Raw genomic sequence first — 19,745 nt, forward strand, 5'->3', positions numbered from 1 at the left:
ACAGTGCTATTGTAAGAATGCTTGTCAAGTTCTCAAACAAACCTGCATTGTATTTTTAAAATATTTCAGCAGAGGATTCAACTGGAGTATAAATGAAGATTCGACGATAATTTTTTTTGAGTGAATATGGTTTTCTGGGGAGTTGCAATGTTGGGCATTATTGGACATTTCCCGGTGACCCTGACACGTGTTAAACACTCGCATTTCCTGCAAATATTAAAATGGTTAAGGTTTCGCTGAGAAATCCAATCGACTGAAGACAATGTTTATATCGCAAAAGAACCCCGTCCCTGGGTGGACTCGAACCACCAACCTTTCGGTTAACAGCCGAACGCGCTAACCGATTGCGCCACAGAGACTGACTGGTAAGGTCATTTCTCGAATCACAAGTTTTCGGTTAAAAAAAAATCTCTTCCAGTTTATTTTGCCTCCTGTAATATTTCTTCTGCACTGATAACCAAGAATTGAATTTCATTTTTCGCAAGCTGTGTGAATTTCATCAAAAACAAGTTTTCCAGAAAGGAAATGAACACATGCATTTAACGAAATCAAGCCCTTTGTGATTGCCCGAAATGATACGTTCTGTACTACAAGATAGGAAGAAAGACACGGCTGGGATTTGAATCTCGGTTCTTTTGTTTAATAGAGAAGCGCTTTAACCAACTAGGCTACGGTGACAGGACAGTCTTCACCTTTTACAGCCGCTTGGACACACCGCTCTGAGACATCTGCGTTCAGTAAGCGCTGAACCTGCGCTCAGAGCAAATTGCCTCTTTTACATAGCAGCCCCGACACTGAGAAACGAAGAGAACTGGCTTTTATCTGCCATTTTCATGTCCAATGCGTTTGACATCTCCCAAGGGCGACAGAGTTCTTTTGCGACACTATTTCTTCTTCTTTTTTATTTCTGTACGCTTTGATAAAAAAGGAGAAATCGTGCAACGGAAAAATGTCTTTTTTTCATAGAGAAAACGTGCACCAGGAAATGTTGTGTTGAGAAGAAATGATTTAACATGATACGTGACCTAATTTATCGGAGCAATTGCTCGACCAGCAAGATCTGGAGAGGTTGGAGAGTCTGGTGGATGTGATAATTATACGGTGTTGTGGAAGAAAACAGTCTTTCTTTGAATTCTCAGTCAATCGGAATTTCAGTGCGAAACATAAACCCCTTGTCTGTATTTAAAGAGATTATATTTTAAAACTCATAAAAAATCAGAAAACACATGTTTCTCACTTTGAAATTTTAGACGGAGCGGTGCATTACTAGTAGCGGCGCTGAGCACACTATGGGGGAATTCAGGTCATGTGAAATGCCAGCGGTTTAATAAACAACGCGTCTGATTTCGGATCATAAGATTCTAGGTTCGACTTCTACCTGGCTCGTGTAAATTTTATTCAAGCTCCTCAGTAATAGATGTATATTATGTAATGAACCGCACCTGAAAGCAAACGTTGGGTCTGTTTCCTTTGTTTTCCAGCATGAAATAGCAAATCGTTACAAAAAGCACCTGCTAATGTCCAATAGCGGGTTTTGTTTTCAAATTACATTTTCAGGCTTCAGACACTTTTTAATAAAACAAAAGTGTCCGGAAACTCATTAACTTTCAGGTTTGCTTGAACCTGTATTAAAAAAAGTTATCTGAAACTTCCGGGATTCCATTATCTGATGTAGCTGTCTCTAAAGTTGGACGTGATGTTAAGCAGATGTGAACTGTGCCTTTTCTCTTAAAAAAAAAAGTTCTTTTTTCCCCTCCACTCCAATGCTGGAGACTGTAAGCCTGTGTGAGCTCCACACTGCGTGTCCTGTACTGCTCTATTTTGTTTTGATTATCTATGTGGTGTACAGATAGAACTCAACTGCATGGGGTGAATTCCGTGTTCAGGACCAGCAGAACCTGAAAAAGTAACAGCTGACCTCGACATGATTTGAACACGCAGCCTTCTGACCTGGAGTCAGGCGCGCTACCGTTGCGCCATGAAGTCACGGTTGTCAGTGCTGTTGAATTTCCCAAAGGAGACAAATCAGCTTCACAAAAAAAAAATCTGTGAAGAGCGCAGCTCTGCGAAGAGAGTCTCTTCTTCCCAGACCACATTTTATTCTTCCTGCGCAGCTCTTGTGCAGGTGTTGTTCTCAATTACAGTTCCAGGAACACTGATTTTTTTTCTATTTTTTTTTTAATTAAGTACCCCATGGTGCAACGGTAGCACGTCTGACTCTAAATCCCCAAGTTCATTTTCAAAGTATATCGGAGTCAACTGATATTGATCAGGTTCTGCTGCTACTGAACCCCCAGTCTTCACCTTAAGGTTCAATTCCTCAAGCCTTTTGACCTTATATGTCCATCCCTTCTCGTCAAAACTCGTATTTTCACAGAGTACCCTTCAGAAATCGCAGTATAGAATGAAAAAACTCCAGTAGATCTCGGCCGCTGTTGGTGATTTTCCTTTAAAAATAAATGAATCTCTGGAAATTTTACGGAGTGTATCACTTTCACTGAGACCGAGAAGTGTTAAGCTGTACATGAGTCTTTGTGGTTCGGTTGTTAACCAAAAGGGTGGTGGTTTGAGCCCTCCCAGGGACACTATGAGCCTTTTAATGTACACACCCGTCTCACTTTATCTCCACGGCCGGTCTTGTACCGCAATCAAATACAGAGCCCGTAGGAGGCAGTAAGCTCGCATATATAGCTCACTGTGTATATAATGAAGAAGCAGAGGTTAGTTTCTCATCTGCGCGTTACAGAGCCTTACGCAACTCGTACTGTACCAACAGCTAGGGTTTGATCCCTGCACGGGCTATTAGTTGAAAAGCCATTGTAAATGACGTGTAAGAGATTTATAGATACTGTAGATCAGTGGTTCTCAAACTGTGGTACGCGTACCGGCAGTGGTACGTGGAGTGCCACCAGGTGGTACGCCAAATGACCCTGGAACTGTGTAGTGTGCAATGAAAAATCGGGATGGGTTTTCATATTTTGTATTTTAATACGTGTCGAATACGCAGCCTACATACTACGATACAGTGCGTGCTAATACTTCAGTGGACACAAGAGATACTCTGTAATTCTATACCACTCTATAGGAATGCGTGCTACGGATGCAAGTGACCAATTGTATTTAAAAAAAGCTATTGTATCTCCAGCAAATAGGGAGAAAGGAGAATGTGCGTGATTTTGGAACAATGCCAACATTGTAAACACAGGAATGCATAGAAATACGTGCTACGAACGCAGGCAATCTTGTGAGCACACGAAAGCGTGATAGAAAAATATTTAAGAACTGTTCGAATTTGAGAAAAATACACCGAGCGTCTCTGTGTTTCGCTCCCATGCGCATGAAATAAAAACTTTAAATAAATACGGAAATAAAAACGGAAACGCGGAAAAAGCTTGCGGATTGCTAAAGCAGGTAAGCTACACTATTTTGGAAGAACCTTATTTACCGTTGGCAAAAGAGCTGACACGTATTATGTGTGGAAAAAAAGCTGCTAAACAGCTCGACCTGCTGCCCCCCTCCCCCTGAAAGACACAGTCATTCATAGAATTATTGAAATGAAGGATTATATCAAACGTACACTGATAGAGCGCGTTAAGATGAGCAGATGTTTTTCACTGCAATTAGATGAGTCTGTAGTTGATTTGGCCAATTTGCTCGTTTACGTTAGATACGAGTTTGAGGGTATGTCCCATGAAGACTTTCTGTTCTGTAAACCGCTACCAACAGGAACTACAGGAGAGCACATATTTCAGCTTCTGAATGAATTTATCGAAGAGAATGACCTCGACTTGATAAAATGCGTCTGAGTTTGTACAGACGGTGCTAGAGCAATGACAAGCCGACATAACGGTGCAGTTGCACGAATTAGAGAGGTTGCTCCAGAAATTAATGTACGCATTACAACATCCACCGCGAGACCTTTGCCGTCAAGAAAATGCCTGACGATTTAATATCTGTTAGACTCTGTTGTGAATTGTATCAAGGCTCGAAAAATTAATTCACATCTCCTTTGCTCAACTAAATAGGCTCACTCCTCTCACTGAAATGGTGCTTTTTTATTAGTTGTTGTTAATGTTTTTTTTTCTGTAAAATACTTTGAGAAGCCACCTTTAAAGGCGCTATATCAAATAAAGTTCATTATTATAATATTTATTATATGTATGTGTGAGTATGTGCACGTACACTCATGTTGGTCATTGAGAATTTCTGGGGTTCCTATGAGATGATGACTTGTAGGTGGTACTTGGATGCTTTGGTTGGATTAGGGATGGTACTTGGTCCAAAAAGTTTGAGAACCACTGCTGTAGATACTTTATTGATCCCATGAGGGAAATTAATAAAGCTTATCCAGCTGGCTTTTATGTTTCACACTAAATTGCGATCTTGAAACCAAAATAATTAGAAATATGGAACACAACCATTGTTCTCCAAGAAGGAAAGCTGTTTAACACTGACGTCACTCCTTTTTATTTAACCCAGATTGTGAAGACAACTCCACCCTATCAAAGGAAAATGTTGCACAAAAGTTGGAAAGGACACTCTGAATCCATCTGTACTCTATATTTGATTTCCGCGATCCGTTCAAGGCTGCTTGGTGCTTCGCAAGCAAGTCATGTTCAGGGAAGAAACTCAGCTTAGAGAACTACTGGTGCATTTTCACTCATTGAATTTGATCTTTGTACTCTCTTTTCATTCTCAGCTATAATATTTCGAAATTACAGTTTGGATTTGTTGGAAAACTTCACAGGCATTATTAAGTTAGGACTGTACAATTGTATTTTAATATCTTGGTATATTAACCTTCATTTTAATATGGATGTAACCATAAATGTTGTACTTTTGTCGTACATTTTAACTGAGGACGCACGACGACTATTATACCTTGTGATACATGCAAGACATCTGTAAACGAAGATGTAATTAGTCAAATTGGCAATTAACAGAAAACCACAATTGTATAATATTATTTCTCTATGTCGATGATCAGTTGAAGGATTTGAAGAAACTATATATTATTCCTCGATATCGATGATCAGTTGAAGGATTTGAAGAAACAGCAGCGATAGCAGGTGATTTTGGTTTTGAACCCATCTTTACACCTCAATAATCCATTTGTCCTCGAAAAAAGAAAAGACAGGCATGTTTTGAGTCTCATAATGATCATCTTCTCGATCCAAAGAAACATATAAATTTGATTCCTTCCGTAGTATTTTGGATTTTCTTACGAAGATCTCACGAAGTATTGCCAGGATCTATATTTAGCGTTCGGTAGTGATAACACTGCTGATATTGATTGAGTAGAAATCTATGATGTATTGACAACTTTATCTGAAGCGAGAAGTCCTAGAACGCTGTCTATGAAGTGTTAGGATTCATACCAAGATATACTTTTTGTTTTCAACCCAAAATGCTGCTATTGCATTAATCATTATATGAACTATACCAGTTTTGGTAGCTTCTCTGCATGATTTTTCAAAACTGAAACTAATTACAAAATTATTTAAGATCAACCATGACAAAAAATTATAAATCAGGACTAATATTAATATCAACTGATGTTACTACAGAAAAAAAGATTTAACTGAAATATTAATAAGACTATTTGTGATTATGTCACTTCTCTGCTTCAGCAAGGTCAATATAAGACTCTGAAAGTAGTAAAGCAAAACTGAACTCAAAATCATATTAGGAATTCTGAGTGATATCTCCATACAGGTAATCCAACAGAACATTGAAATATTTGAATATCATCTCTCTGTATATTGCGCTGCTTTTAACCTAGAGTAAAACTATTGGATTGAAGGAATGCTAACCGCTGGGTTGAAATGTATAGTTGTTATTTGGAGAAATCTGTAAACTCGTGATCTTATATGTTTTAAAAGACAGCACAGGAAAAAACAGTGCTGATTATTTTCCGGAGACGGAGCACTGATGACCTATCCGAGCTTATCGATAAAACCCACCCAGTGGATACTCTAGCAGAACGTCAAAGAACATTCACCTTTGTATCCAAAGAAACCACAGGAACAACATCAGGTAGCACAATCAATTCCCCTTTTAAATCTTTCCTGTAAGGTATGCTATGTGAATTCATGAAGTTAATCCTCTGATCTCTTTTGAGCACGAACAAAGTATTTCTGATGGAGCGCTCTGTTCAAAGATAAGCTATTACCCCTGCCAACGATTCGGCGTGAAGAATTAAAAGTTTCACAGACAAAAGCAGCTCACCACCACAGCCAATATTAAATTTACTTGCTGGTACACTATCATGTGCACTGCCTCAAAAGTGATCTCGGCAGATGTTGTTCCCTACATAAAGCTGAACGTGCCAAAAATAATTTTTGTTGAGAAAACAAAATATTTTTTCTGCCTTGATGTTAAGCCTGTCTTTTAGAAAGTCTATCTCTAAACACCTCCCGCAGCCTAACAAAAAGTGGTTTTACTGATCGTATTGCAGGTCTTAAAACACTAACATTTGGCAGCGGTGGGATTCGAACCCACGCCCCCAGAGAGACTGGAGCCTAAATCCAGCGCCTTAGACTGCTCGGCCACGCTACCTTCCTCCATGCCCATCTTCCTCACATTCCTGGCTTGGAAAATGCCGGGGGCTTCAGCTCTTGTCGTCGGATCTAATGATATCATGACATGTGGAAGTGACTGCACCTTCATCTTCCGAGATGCTTTCAATAGCACAAATGCTACTTTCACCGGCACAAACATAGCAATAACGAAAGAGGTGGGTTTCATCCTTTGTGCTGTTTGTAGGGGTGCAACTCTACATCGATCTACTGACTTGAAGAGCAAAAATCAAAATCCTCTGCTATTACTGTTGCTTTTTTCATAGTTTCTTTAAATCCTTCATTTGAACATAGATTTTGAAGGATATTGCTGATGATACCACATAAATTGTGGTTTTCTTGTGATCGCCAATTTTTTTCAAATACCAGCCTTTTTTACAGTTCCTTGCGTGTTTCACAAGGTATAATAGCCCCCCTCGCATCCTCAGCTAACATATTTTAAAATTACAATAGATTATACAGCATGCATGTTTACATTTATATTAAAATTAAAGTAAATATACCAGAATACATACAGTGCTAACCCAATAATTCTTGTCAGGTTCTCCAACAAATCTGCGTTGTTATTTTAACATGTTTCAGCTGAGGGTGCAACAGGAGTATAAATGAATTTTCCCGCCAGCCGTTCAAAGACCAAATTCCATGAGTGAACATTATTTTCTCAGAAGCTGCCGGTATTGGACTTTGCCGGTGGTAATGAATTATGTCCACAACTGTTGTAGTAGTTCCTTCTTGAAATTCGACATGTGCAAAGCACTCGTAATATCATAGGTGTTAAAGTTCGCTGAGTCTATTCGAGTCATGGTGTGTATCCCTGCCTATCATTGGGAGACGGGTAGCTTTTTTACACTCAGATTCCAATCTTCAATGCTTTGTGTCAGAGCTTACATAACTTTCATTTTCTCACATTTTCTGACGACTGTTCCAAAGGGGCACCCTGTCAATTCTGAATACTTTTAAAAAATCTGCCTGCATGTTTGATTATTGTCATTTAATTTCGAAAAAGTTCAATATTGATCATAACTAAAGAAAATAATGATCACGAACAAAAAAGGGATAAAGATGCGAGTCGATCTTGAATCACAGCTGGGTGACACGGTCTTCTGTTCTGATATGGTTGTACGAGAAACAGGAGGAATCGCCAATCTCCTATAGAACATAAGTTGAATCAGGAGTGAGACATTTCGTATACTCGTGCATATGTCAACACCTGACCTACATCGTAAAACTAACATTAAGTTGTCAGAGACATTCATTTATATACAAACAAGAGACAGACCAAGTAATAATTCTACATTAGTTCAGGTGGGTAAACCTGAACTAACTAACTAATAAACCTATTAATAATTCTACATTAACGTGTCCTACACTGATCAGACTAATTGACATGGTCTGATTCAGAGCCTGTGCAGTTCGTGCTAATTACAACAAGGACAGTTCTGAACCCTCATCACCGAACTGAGCACAAGTTCAGCTGTTCTCCAGTTTTGTTACGCATGGTTTTTCATTGCAATTGAGTTCAGAGCTGGAGCTGAACTCCAGACAGTACAGTGTTTTGGGTAAGTTGTCGAAATTCGCATGAGGCTGCAGACAACTTACCTAAAGTGTGTTCTATAGCTTTCAGGTGGAGTTCATTTATATAAAAGAATGTAAGTGGTATAAACGAAACAAGCCAGACGGCAGTCCAACCTACAGTATAATTTTCTGATGGAAGTCCTGACACGTTATTCATTACGCCACTGACCCTGCTATTGTAGTGCTAAAATAAAACACGTTTTCTACATTTATGTCTGTTTAAAAATTACTATCTAAAAAAGACAAAGGGTTTGTGTGTCGCGCTAAAATTCCGCTTCATTTCGAATGCAAATAAAAACCATTTTGTTCCAAGAAATCATAAATTTGTCACATCCTTCATACTACTGATAAGTATACGAATAAATACTCGGAAGAAGCCGCTCAGGTATTAGAGAGATTTAAAATCGGATCGGAGGATTTAGAGTCCAGACTGCAAACCAACAGCTGACACAGGTCTTTTATAGAACCGTTTTGATTTCCTCTACTTTGTCCCCGTGACGTCACTGTCCTGCTCACAGCCGAGCCCGACACACGTCTGGTTTCTGTCGCTGGGCGCTCACCCTGCAGTCCATGCGGGTCCTGATACCCCAGTACAATGACGGGGACACTAAACTGTAATCAGGTGCCGTCCTTCAGCTGAGACGTAAAACCGAGGTCCTGAATCTCTGTGCTCATTCAGGAGAATGGTGGTGGTGGAGGGGAGTCCCCATTACCTGTAAAGCGCATTGAGTGGAGTATCCAGAACAGCGCTATATAAGTGTAAGCAATAATGATGATGATGATAATTATTATTATTATAATGTAAAATGCAATAAAAAAATCAAACTTTGATTCAAAATAGATTAATGTAAAAACTGATAAAGCTAATGCTTTTTTCAGGGCTATATCTACTTTTTTTTTAAAAAGCGAAGTCTGTCGCGATTGTGAGAGTTAGAGAATGTGTTCCAGCGGGTGCCTTCATATCATGAGCGTCAGTCTCGCCCGTAGCTGCGAGAAGGTTAAAAGCGCACAAGTGATCTGTAGACGATGTTCGGGGAAGAAATAATTCTGTTTTCAGCACAGGGAGTGAGAATGAGCTCAGCCCGGCTCCCAGCAGAATGCATTCTGGTTTGGTTACTGTTAGACTGTGCGTCTGAGGCTCTTTGGATCGCAACGTAAAAAAAACAATTGCTCACATCGTGTGACTTCCACGACAGGAAGGAAAGATATCACTTTAAAAAATCAGAACTGAAGATTTGGATCCTGGGCCTCAACTTCGAACCCCTCCAATCTGGCTTCCGTCAACTTCACAGCACAGAAACCGCCCTAGTCAAAGTCACCAACGATCTCCTAATAGCTTCTGATTCTGGTTCTCTTTCCATACTCATCCTTCTTGATCTCAGTGCTGCCTTTGACACTGTTGACCATAACACCTTGCTTTCTCGTCTTGAGACTGTGTTTGGAGTCTCTGACACTGCCCTCAAATGGTTTAAGTCTTACCTCACTGATCGCTGTCACTTTGTCTCTCTCAATGGGTACAGGTCTGAAATCGGTCTTGTCAAGTCTGGTGTCCCCCAGGGCTCAATACTGGGCCCCTTGCTCTTCAGCATTTACATGTTCCCACTTGGTCAGCTTTTAAGATCACATGGCCTCAGCTTTCATTTTTACGCTGACGATACTCAAATATACATCCATACCAAACCCGACACTGACGTGGCTGTCTCTATTCTATCTAAATTCATCTCTGACATAAAAATTTGGATGACTCAAAACTTCCTTCATCTTAACTGTGACAAGACTGAAGTCATGCTTATTGGTACCCCCCATCAACTTCGTAAAGCCAGTCCTGTAACCCTGTCTGTAGATGGCTCTGTACTAGAGCTTCAATCAAAATTGAAAAACCTTGGGGTTATATTCGATTCTGGCTTAACATTCGACCCACATGTACAGCATACTGTCAAAACATCTTTTTTTCACCTTAGAAATATCGCAAGACTACGCCCTATGCTATCATTAACTGTGGCTGAAAAGCTGATCAACATATTTGTATTCTCCCGAATTGACTACTGCAATGCTCTGCTCCCTGGTGTATCTAAATCTACTCTGAACAAGCTGCAGTATGTCCAAAATTCAGCAGCCAGAATCCTGACCAGGTCTAGTACAAGTGTTCACATTACTCCTATCCTGGAGTCCTTGCACTGGCTTCCGGTCAAATTCCGCGTAGACTTTAAAATCCTCATGCTCACCTACAAGGCTTTACATGGCTTGGCACCTCAATACCTGTCTGAACTTTTATCGCCCTACTCCCCACCTCGCAACCTCCGCTCTTCAAATTCTGCCCTCCTTACTGTCCCCCAAGCCCGTCTACATTGTATGGGCGACAGGGCCTTCTCCTGCTATGCCCCCAAGCTCTGGAACTCTTTGCCCAAGGATATTAGAGAGACACCTTCTCTAAACTCCTTCAAATCCAGACTCAAAACCTTCTTCTTCAGAAAACCCTTTACTTAACTGGTTCCATTCTTCACCCCTCTGCTCTTCTTAATACCATCTTCCACGGTCTCCTCTATTTTTATTGTTGTATTGTTGTAATTATAATTGTGTCCTGTCTTGTGAAATTTTCTTATTTATTGTTGTAGTCTTCTTATTTATTGTTATTGTCATCCTGTAAAGCGCTTTGAGAAGCCACCTTTAAAGGCGCTATATAAAATAAAGTTTATTATTATTATTATTATTATCAACTTAAAAATAAACAGAGTTTAATGACAGGAAATTGATTCCAGTTGTCAGATCACGTATACGCATACCTTAGCTTTGTGCAACAACCTGAAACTTTCAGGTACCATAAATAATATTATTGCTAAACATATGCCATTCTAATCTGCAATCTGCATTCTAAAAATGCATTAAGTCCTGTTCTACACCTGCATGCTTTGGAAGCGCTGGCCTACCTGTATCAAAATATCAGATTGTGTTTCTGCAACATTTCGTGCATAGTACGCCATCTTATCTAAAACAGTCACAACAAGGGCTTTACATGCAGTCTGGGGTATTTTCCCCTTTTATATTTTTGCCACTTTATATCGAACCTGTTATACTCCCAGAAGTGCACAGTAGCTTGTACTTAATAAAAATGTACAATTCACCGCTGGTATAAACAGATGTGTGCCGTGTTTGCCTTTGTAAGCATTTGTTTAAAAAATAAGTTCACAATACGATAAAAACACAGAAAGCACAAACTTTATAATACAACGATACAAAATCAATACCAAATCATTATGCCAATGAAGTAACTATCCTTTGAAAACAGAGAACACCTTTATATCTACAAAAAACTTGACATTTGTATGTATTTTTGAATTACAAAGCAGACAGTCTAGTCCCTTAATTCAAAGATCAGATCTTGGCCAAAACAAGACAATCAGACGTGGGCTGAATTCGGAACAGGAGCCTTTGCTTAGTCGATTATTGAGCTTTTGATCAATGTCTGAATAAAACGTTTTTAACTCTTTGATTAAATTACACAAAAAGCACCTTCCTTCGAGCCGGAATCGAACCAACAACCTAAGGATTCCTTGTTGACTCCACTACAGTCCTCCGCTCTACCAACTGAGCTATCGAAGGGATGCTGTGGCATTGCTTTCAGGCACATACTGCCCAATGAAGTAAAATGTGAAATGGGTGATTTAAATCCCACTTCGACATCAATTTTCCAACTCGTTTCCTTAGTCTCATTTACCTTGAATTTAAGCCACGAACCAGAATTCTACTGTATAAACTTCCAGGGATATTACAAAATGTTTGATGGGGCATCAATCATTACAGGCGGAAATTGATTCCTTTTTTTTCTCGAGGGATCATATTAAACATTTCATTAGTCTCGAGAGGAGGATCACCATGAGACACAAAACAAACAGTTTCTTTCTGTCTTTATTAGAAAGTAGCGTTTGTGCTACATTAATAATATTTTCGTGAAAATAAAGAAGTTGTAAATTTTAAAAATTTATATCTGAATCGAAATGTGGTTTTGAGTTAAATATTAGCGTGTTCATGTAATTAGTTTGTGTTTGTCATTAATATATATATATATTGCCATGTTACTAGAATTTTTAACTGAAGTTTACTAGTTGTGTTTTTTATAATGATTAGACATTTGAATACAATATTGTATATAATGTATAATTTGAACTACATATTGTTAAGGTGTGAATAATTGTATATTTTAAGAATACATTTCTAAAACAAATCATTGGCTTTATTTACTAGTTTCTACACCTATAAAAATCTTTCTTTGATGTCTAATAGAAATCAAAGAAAGATGTCTATTATACATCAAAGATGAGCAGTGTGTGTCGTGTTCACAGCTGATAACTAGAAGATGTCTGGAAGAGGCAAAGGCGGAAAGGGACCCGGGAAAGGAGGCGCTAAGCGTCACCATAAGGTTCTCCGTGACAACATCCAGGGAATCACCAAACCCGCCATCCGCCGCCTGGCTCGCCGTGGGGGAGTGAAGCGGATCTCCGGGCTGATCTACGAGGAGACCCGCGGGGTGCTGAAGGTGTTCCTGGAGAACGTCATCCGCGACGCCGTCACCTACACCGAGCATGCCAAGAGGAAGACCGTCACCGCCATGGACGTGGTGTACGTGCTGAAGCGCCAGGGCCGCACCCTGTACGGCTTCGGAGGCTAAACAGGAGCGGAGCTTCACTACCGGACCCCGACGTATAAACCCAAGTGACCCAGTGACATTTGTCACTGCTGAGGTTGCTTTATGGGTCTATTTTCTATGCTGATCTGTGCTGATCAATTGGAAATCAAATGCAAAAAAGACCCGTTCCCACACCTAAGGTCAAATATTAGGAATCAAAACTGCTCGAGTGTATGGAAGCACACATTTCCAAGTGCAAGATCTTTTTATTCATAAAAGACCCTATTTATGTTGTATGAGCAATATTAATATTAATACAGAATCTTTTTTCACCAAATAAATGGGCTTCCTGACTTCAGAAAGCCTTCTAGACAAATACTAAAAGAGCAAAAATTCAATTTGGTAAATGAAATGAAAACACATTCCCTACCAAACCTTGAGTACAGGCCATTCAGGATGATAATACAAAACCATTTATAATTCAACAAATAAAACCTGTCAACTGGTAATCACCACTTATCATAAAAAAATAAGTAGCAATACACAGTAGGGGACTCTTGGGTGCAAGTTAAATCCATGCAAGAAGGGGTTTAGTGTTATATTTCCAAATCAGATATGCAAATGAGAGATCTGGCCCAGCCAATCTCAAAGCTCCCTTGGTCTGGAGTGGAGCTGCTCCCCTCTTCTAGTTATTCACACTGGAGTTAGGTTACATATTAGCACATTTCATCTAACAGTTGCTGCAGAAACAAAAACGTAAACAAATGACCTGGAATGTGACCACACCTATTAGAATGTAGTTCAACAGATAACTTGTAAACCTTGTCATAAGATTTTTTTTGTGCTACAAAATATACTTTATTCCGCAAAAAAAAAAAACATCTCAAAAGGAACATCTCACTCATATTAGCACTCCATGGAATAAAAAACAACGGCGGAACGGAGATTGATTGTCCGTTATCAATCTTTGCAAGTGGGGGCGGATTTGCGCAATTAAGAGAGTCCCTCCAAACCTACCACTTGCTATTGTCCTTTAATCCCTGTATAGGGCCCAAAGTCCATTCCAGCACTCCCTCGCCGTGGGGAAACCCCATTTGGCGACGTGGTGCTTCGTCCTCCTCCTGAGGTCCGCCAGGATCCTCTCCTCCAGCTCCCTCGCCCCCCACTTTATGTTGTGCCGGATGAGAGTGTTCCTCGCCTTCCACAGTCATTGTTTTGTGAGGGACAGTAGCAGCCCCCACAGGTCCTGTGTCCCCTTGTCCAGTCCGGTGGGTGCCAGCCCCCAGCAGAATGTACTGGTAACTGAGCACCGCATCCTTTCCCAGGAGTTGCATAATGTTGTCCATTCTGCCCCACACCGCCTTGGCGAAGAGGCAGCTCCAGAACACGTGCTCCTGAGTCTCCTCGACAAAACACGTGTCCCGGGGGCAATGCGGATTCCTGGTTAGCGAGTGTCTGTAGAGAACCTCTCTGGTAGCCAGTCTCTTGTGTACAGCCATCCAGTTGAGGTCCTTCAGTTGGTTGTCAAGTTCTTTGGGCTGTGTCCTTTCCCAGACTTGTCTGGGAACCTGCAGCCTTTCGTCAGCGACCAAATGCCCCCTCACCTCTTTGTACAGGGCTCTGTGGTTGGTGCAGAGCTCTGGCTGTCTCGTGGCCTCGTACCTCCTGCTCCACTTGACAGCGTGGGTGTAGAACTTCGGTCGCCTCTCTGCCTTGGGCCCAGTGTTTGACCACTGGACCAAGTGCCTCATCGGGACGGAGAGCCACAGCCTGACAAAGTACTGGTACTTGTGGCCAATGGGCTCCTGCAGCGCCCGACAGAGGTTGCAGTAGAAGATGCAGTCGAGTTTCAGGGGGAAATGTGGGACATCTCGAACCCCTTCCTCGACCGGCTGACACATCCGGTTTCTCGTGATGTACTCGTACTTGCCACCCCAGACGAAGCCGAAGATCATCCCTTGCGGCGCTCGTCTGAGTCTGGCCGGCAGCGGGTACACCACCGCCAGGTAAACCAAAGCCGGCAGGATGTCTGCTTTCAACACCATCACTTTCCCTGTGTAGGACAGCGACCGTGTTTTCCACAGACCCAGCTTCGCATTCACCTTGGCGATCATCTTGGTCCAGTTGTTGGTCTCGTTGTCCTGGCTCTGGAAGGAAACCCCCAGTATTTTGAGGGGCTCCGTGCAGAGCTCGAGACCCTCCGGCGCTGTCGTCCTGTGCTTCCAGGGCCCGAAGAACTTCAGTTTGCTCTTTCGGCCTCGCCCCCTACTTTCGACCATGAGGCTCTGGAGTATTGCTCCATGACCTGCAGGGCCCTCCTTAACCCCCTGTCCGACCTCAGGAACAGCGTCGTGTCGTCGGCGTACTGGGAGATTTTCAGGGTTTCCCCCGCGCCTCCCGGTATCTCCAGGCCGTCGATGACAGGGTCCCATCTCACCGTCTCTGCTAAGGGCTCTTGAAGAGGAGATGATGCCCTCCCTCATGGTGTCTCCGATTTTCCCCCGGCGGAAGATCTTCTGCGCCACTTCCACCAGATCTGCCGCCAGGGTGTCCCAGAAGCAGGTGTAGAATTCCTTGGGGAGTCCGTCCGGCCCTGGCACCTTGCCATTCTCCATGGACAAGTACGCCGCCTTCAGCTCCTCGGCCGCGATCGGACCCTCCAAGTCCTCCCTCACCTCCTCCGGTACTCGTGCCTTCAGCTCCTCCAGAAAAGCATCGCCTGCCTCCACCTCCGTCTGCTTTTCTGAAAACAGCTCCGTGTAGAAAGCGGTGGCCGCTTCTACCTTGTCGCTTTCGTCCAGCACTTCCTCTCCATCTCCCCGTCTCAGGCCGTGGATCACCCTCTTTTTCTGGGCTCCTCGGACCTGATTGAGTTTGCGGAGCCTCTCCTTCAGGTCCCGTGCCCGGCTGAATTGAAGGCTCCTCCCCCGTTAGCCGAGCTGTACTCCTCCTATAGTTGTCTCTGGAGTCGTGCAGCTTCCTTCCTCTCCCTGGCCGCCTTCCGTCTGAAGTACGTCTGCGCCAGAGTTCGGGTCCTGTCCTTCACCGACTCCCACCATTCCACCATGGAGCTGTAGCCGTCTCTCAGATTGACCCAGCTCGCGTAGTCTTTACGGAACAGTGCCTTGAAGTTGTCTTCCTGCAGTATCTCCCGGTTCAGCTTCCAGTACCCACGACCGAATCCCGGCAGGTTGGTGTTAGCCACCACCGTCAAGCGCTCGTGGCTGGAATACCACTCCGGGGACACCGTCGCCGATTCCAGGGAGCAGGTCGTGTGCAGAAAGATGTAGTCCATGCGGCTGCACACTCCCCGGGAGTTTTTCCATGTCGTTCCGGCGTCGTTAGGGCGGCACCGTCTGAAACCGTCTACCAGGGAGAACTGCTTGAGTAGCGACTCCAGCTCTGCCGAGCTAGCGTTGCTCCCCTTCTCCCGGTCAATGTTGAAGTCCCCGCCAAGCACCACCTGTCTGTAGGTGGTGCAGCAGCTGGCCAGGTCAGCAAACACTTCCTTCCGGATAGAGGGTTCCGTCGGAGCATAGACATTAATTGCTCTCAACTTCTGCCCCCTCCAGTCGATGTCTGCGACCAGGATCCGGCCCTGCACCACCGAGAAGGAGGAAACCAGCGTCATCTCTGGGTTTCTGAGGAGGATTCTCACTCCGGAAGAGTGGACCCCTCCTACGCTCCAGCATGATTCTCCCTTCGTCCATTCCCTGGTGAATGTCAGCTTGTCCCTTTCATCTTTCAGGTGGACCTCCTGTAAGAAACAAACTGAGAAAGACTTTGAGACCAGATCATGAAAGACTCCCCATCTTTTCACCGGGTCTCTTAGCCCTCTCACGTTAGTTGTTAGAAAGGTAAGTTTCACAATCATGATTAAACAAGTGAAAGTTGAACCTCCTCTCTTTGTGCTTACAGTGGAAAACTTGGGAGTCTACATCTGGGCACTGTTTAGCCTAGATGTAACTCCTCTCGTTCGGGTCCTGGGGGGAATATGCTGGGCTCCCTCCAGGTCTCGCTGGGGACTGAAAGGTAAACATGCTGGACAGGTCCAGCCCTACCATCAGTCCCAGCTCCAGGGCGGCTTCAAAGTAATCTTGTCTTCCTCGAGGATACTCTCCGCCACCGCTTCGGGAAGGCTTTTTTCTTCCCTTTCTCCAGGAGTTTCGGGGACCTCCAGTTGCTCCTGGGCCTTGGGGGAGGGGGGCTCCACTTCCTGGGCTGCCTCTTCCTGTTGTTCCTGGGCCTCAGGGGAGGGGGTTCCGACTTCCTGGGCTGCCTCTTCCTGTTGTCCCTGGGCCTCAGGGGAGGGGGTAACCTCTTCCTGGGCTGCCTCCTCCTGTTGTCCGTGGGACTCGGAGGAGGGGGGTTCCGTTTCCTGGGCTGTCACTTCCTGTCATCTTTGGGCCTCGGGGGGGGGGGTTTCCATTTCCTGGGCTGCCTCCTCCGGTTGTTCCTGGGCCTCGGGGGAAGAAAGTTCCGTTTCCTCTAGGACGAGGAAACGGTTCTCCCTTACCACTGTAGGAAAACCGGCTCAGGGACGCCAAATATGTAAGAAAACCGGCTCAGGGACGCCAAATATGTAATCATAGTGGCTCTCTGAAGGCACCAGTTCTGTAGGGTTTGGGCATTTACTGAGACAATTATTAATTGTAGCAGTAAATCACAAAGTTGATTCTTTTGATGGCTTTAGAATCCAACCATGCGACATAACTCAAACAACGCACACACACAGGTACTAATACACGAGGATACATTTATTAATACATAAAATATGCATGTAAACCTAACAGATCTTATCGAGAGGGTTATCAGAATACAAAAGATATATATTCAGTCAGTTACGAAGTGTTACACATATCAAGAGGACATACATTCAGTATATCATTCATTAAGACCGTTTCGTAAAGTGAACTTGGTTACAACTTCTACATTAGATACTCAAAACAAGAACATAACTCTTAGGAATTAAATTGATATCAACTGGTTGGGATTACAATTGAATTCTCGAGCAGTAATGCAGTGAAGTTGAATACTCATCCAATCTCTGGGGATTCAGATCTCCTGCGGGCACAAAGAAACAGTTGCAGGCTGTTGCTGTCCAATCTGCGCTCTCTGGCTCGGTGCCAGGCTGTGCTGTGCGGCTTGCGATGGTGCGCTGCAGATGCTCACTGACCGGCTAGTTAGTGTTGGCTTTAACTAGCAAAGTTTGTGCACAGGAGAAAAGATGACTGTGGGTCCCAGCAAGTCAGGAAGAGGACTGGTTCGTTCCTGATGAAGAGCTAGTTCTGAATAGTGATTCAGCTGTCCACAGTTCCGACCTGTTCACGAGGCCTGCTGCTGGTTTCTCTCTGGCAACCTCCACTCTAGACTCTTAGAACAAAGGAAGGTTCTGGCACTCGGAAACTCTGGCCGTTCCGTGGTTCTCCGGGCTGAGTCTCAGGATGGTCAGGAGGCGCTCTGCGAGAATGTCCTGCCCTTGGGAGCCTTCTGCTCCTGGGCCGTCCTGCCCTGGAATTCTCCTTTGAATTCCCTTTAGAACAGTCCACAGAATCCTCTCCAGAATCTTACTGAATCTTACTGAATCTTACTGAATCTCGTGTTGCCTGTTTTTACCTGGAGGAACTTCAGCTCATTGATTGGCTGAAAGTTCCATGGGCACCAGAGTCCCACGTGGGTTACTCGGCCCTACCAGTCCCTGATTGGTTGATCAAGGTGAGATATGAGTCACTTACTCCCGACACTTAGGAATGCAGTCCAGATGTCCAACTGGCACTCCCTAGACAGATAGGCGCCAATGGGTGACCATTGATCATGATAGCCAGGCTTAGCTAAGTGCATCCCCCTTTGGGAGCTGTCCTTATCAAAAGAAAACATCTTAAATCAGCCTGCATGAATAGTTTCTCTGTGGCTGCACCACAGAGATGAACAGAGAAATGGGGCCTTAATTCTGCCTTATTATTAAGCCTCGCCGCTACACCACTCTTTTCTTTTGTCCTTCCGAAGGTGGATCCGCTTTCCCTTCTTGCTGGGAGTTATCCAGGGCCCTTCCTCCGGTCAGCCATTTTGTCCGTCGTCCTGGCGATCATCTTGAGGCACTGGTGCGGCTGGGGTGTGGCCTCGGCAGTTTCGGTTCTCTGCGGGGGAGGTGCGGGTTCTTTGTTCTCACCTCTCTCCCTTTGTCTTGAGACCGGTTTCTGCTGGTCGGCTTCCACCACCTGCGCAAACGAAGGTTTGCTTACCTTGCATTAGTGAAGGAGGTGTCCCTCGGCGCCGCATCCATCGCACTTTTTGGCTGCCCGGCAGGTTTTTGCCAGGTGCCCCTCTTTGTTACAGTTGTGACATCTGACGATGTCACACGTGTTCTCCTTGTGGCCGGACTGTCTGCACTTCTTGCAGAAATCCGGCATCCTGGGGTAGTAAAGGTACCCCCTGTCGGCTCCGATGTTGAAGCGGGCCGGGGGGTGCTGGAAACCGTCGACGCCCTCTAGGTCCTCTTTCAGGAGGACTCGGTACTGGCGTTTGCCGTACCAGACGCCGCAACTGTCCCTGATCTCCGTCGGTTTGCCCACCACAGTTACATACCTCCCTAGGTACGCTGTTACCAGTGCCATTGGTACGTAGGGGTTGTACGTGAGGATTGTGATGGTCCTCTGGTTTGTCTTCCTCATAGGCTCCGGCCTGAAATCAGAGAAACGGGGGTGCTTACCTTTTTCTCTGATCATTTTCGTTGCCTTTTCATATGAGGCGTCCGTGGCTATGTAGGCCTCCATGTATCTCTCTGCCTTGTTGTCTTGCAGGCAGTAGAGATCTCCGGCCACCAACTGCAGGATCCCTCTCAGGAAGGTAATGAAAAAGGATTTCGCAGTTGGCATCGTCTCTGTTTTCTTGGTCCAGTGGAACCGGATCAGTGTCTTCTTGTCTGCCATCTGGAAAGGAGAAAAAAGAAAAAAGGAGAGAAAGAGAGA

At 43.9% G+C, this 19,745-nt stretch overlaps 1 protein-coding gene and 4 non-coding genes across 5 annotated transcripts; 1 reads left to right on the forward strand and 4 right to left on the reverse strand.

The window, feature by feature from the left end:
* Positions 1 to 285: 285 nt before the first annotated feature.
* trnan-guu (transfer RNA asparagine (anticodon GUU)) lies at positions 286 to 359 on the reverse strand. The gene has a single exon. It is a non-coding gene; the product is annotated as a tRNA-Asn (tRNA).
* A 6,117-nt stretch (positions 360 to 6,476) lies between these two features.
* trnal-uag (transfer RNA leucine (anticodon UAG)) lies at positions 6,477 to 6,558 on the reverse strand. The gene has a single exon. It is a non-coding gene; the product is annotated as a tRNA-Leu (tRNA).
* A 5,107-nt stretch (positions 6,559 to 11,665) lies between these two features.
* trnay-gua (transfer RNA tyrosine (anticodon GUA)) lies at positions 11,666 to 11,753 on the reverse strand. Its single transcript is given in 2 exon segments — positions 11,666 to 11,701; positions 11,717 to 11,753. It is a non-coding gene; the product is annotated as a tRNA-Tyr (tRNA).
* Positions 11,754 to 12,507: 754 nt separating this feature from the next.
* On the forward strand, positions 12,508 to 13,011 carry LOC148663197 (histone H4-like). The gene has a single exon (XM_088633027.1). The coding sequence runs from the start codon at positions 12,508 to 12,510 to the stop codon at positions 12,817 to 12,819; it is 312 nt and encodes a 103-aa protein (XP_088489153.1). The 3' UTR covers positions 12,820 to 13,011.
* Positions 13,012 to 13,117: 106 nt separating this feature from the next.
* On the reverse strand, positions 13,118 to 13,173 carry LOC148663198 (U7 small nuclear RNA). Its single transcript, XR_015938934.1, has one exon. It is a non-coding gene; the product is annotated as a U7 small nuclear RNA (small nuclear RNA).
* Positions 13,174 to 19,745: the final 6,572 nt, after the last annotated feature.

Source organism: Lepisosteus platostomus, chromosome 5 (genome assembly GCF_059453375.1).
Source record: "Lepisosteus platostomus isolate fLepPlt1 chromosome 5, fLepPlt1.hap1, whole genome shotgun sequence".
Classification (NCBI taxonomy): Eukaryota; Metazoa; Chordata; class Actinopteri; order Semionotiformes; family Lepisosteidae; genus Lepisosteus; species Lepisosteus platostomus.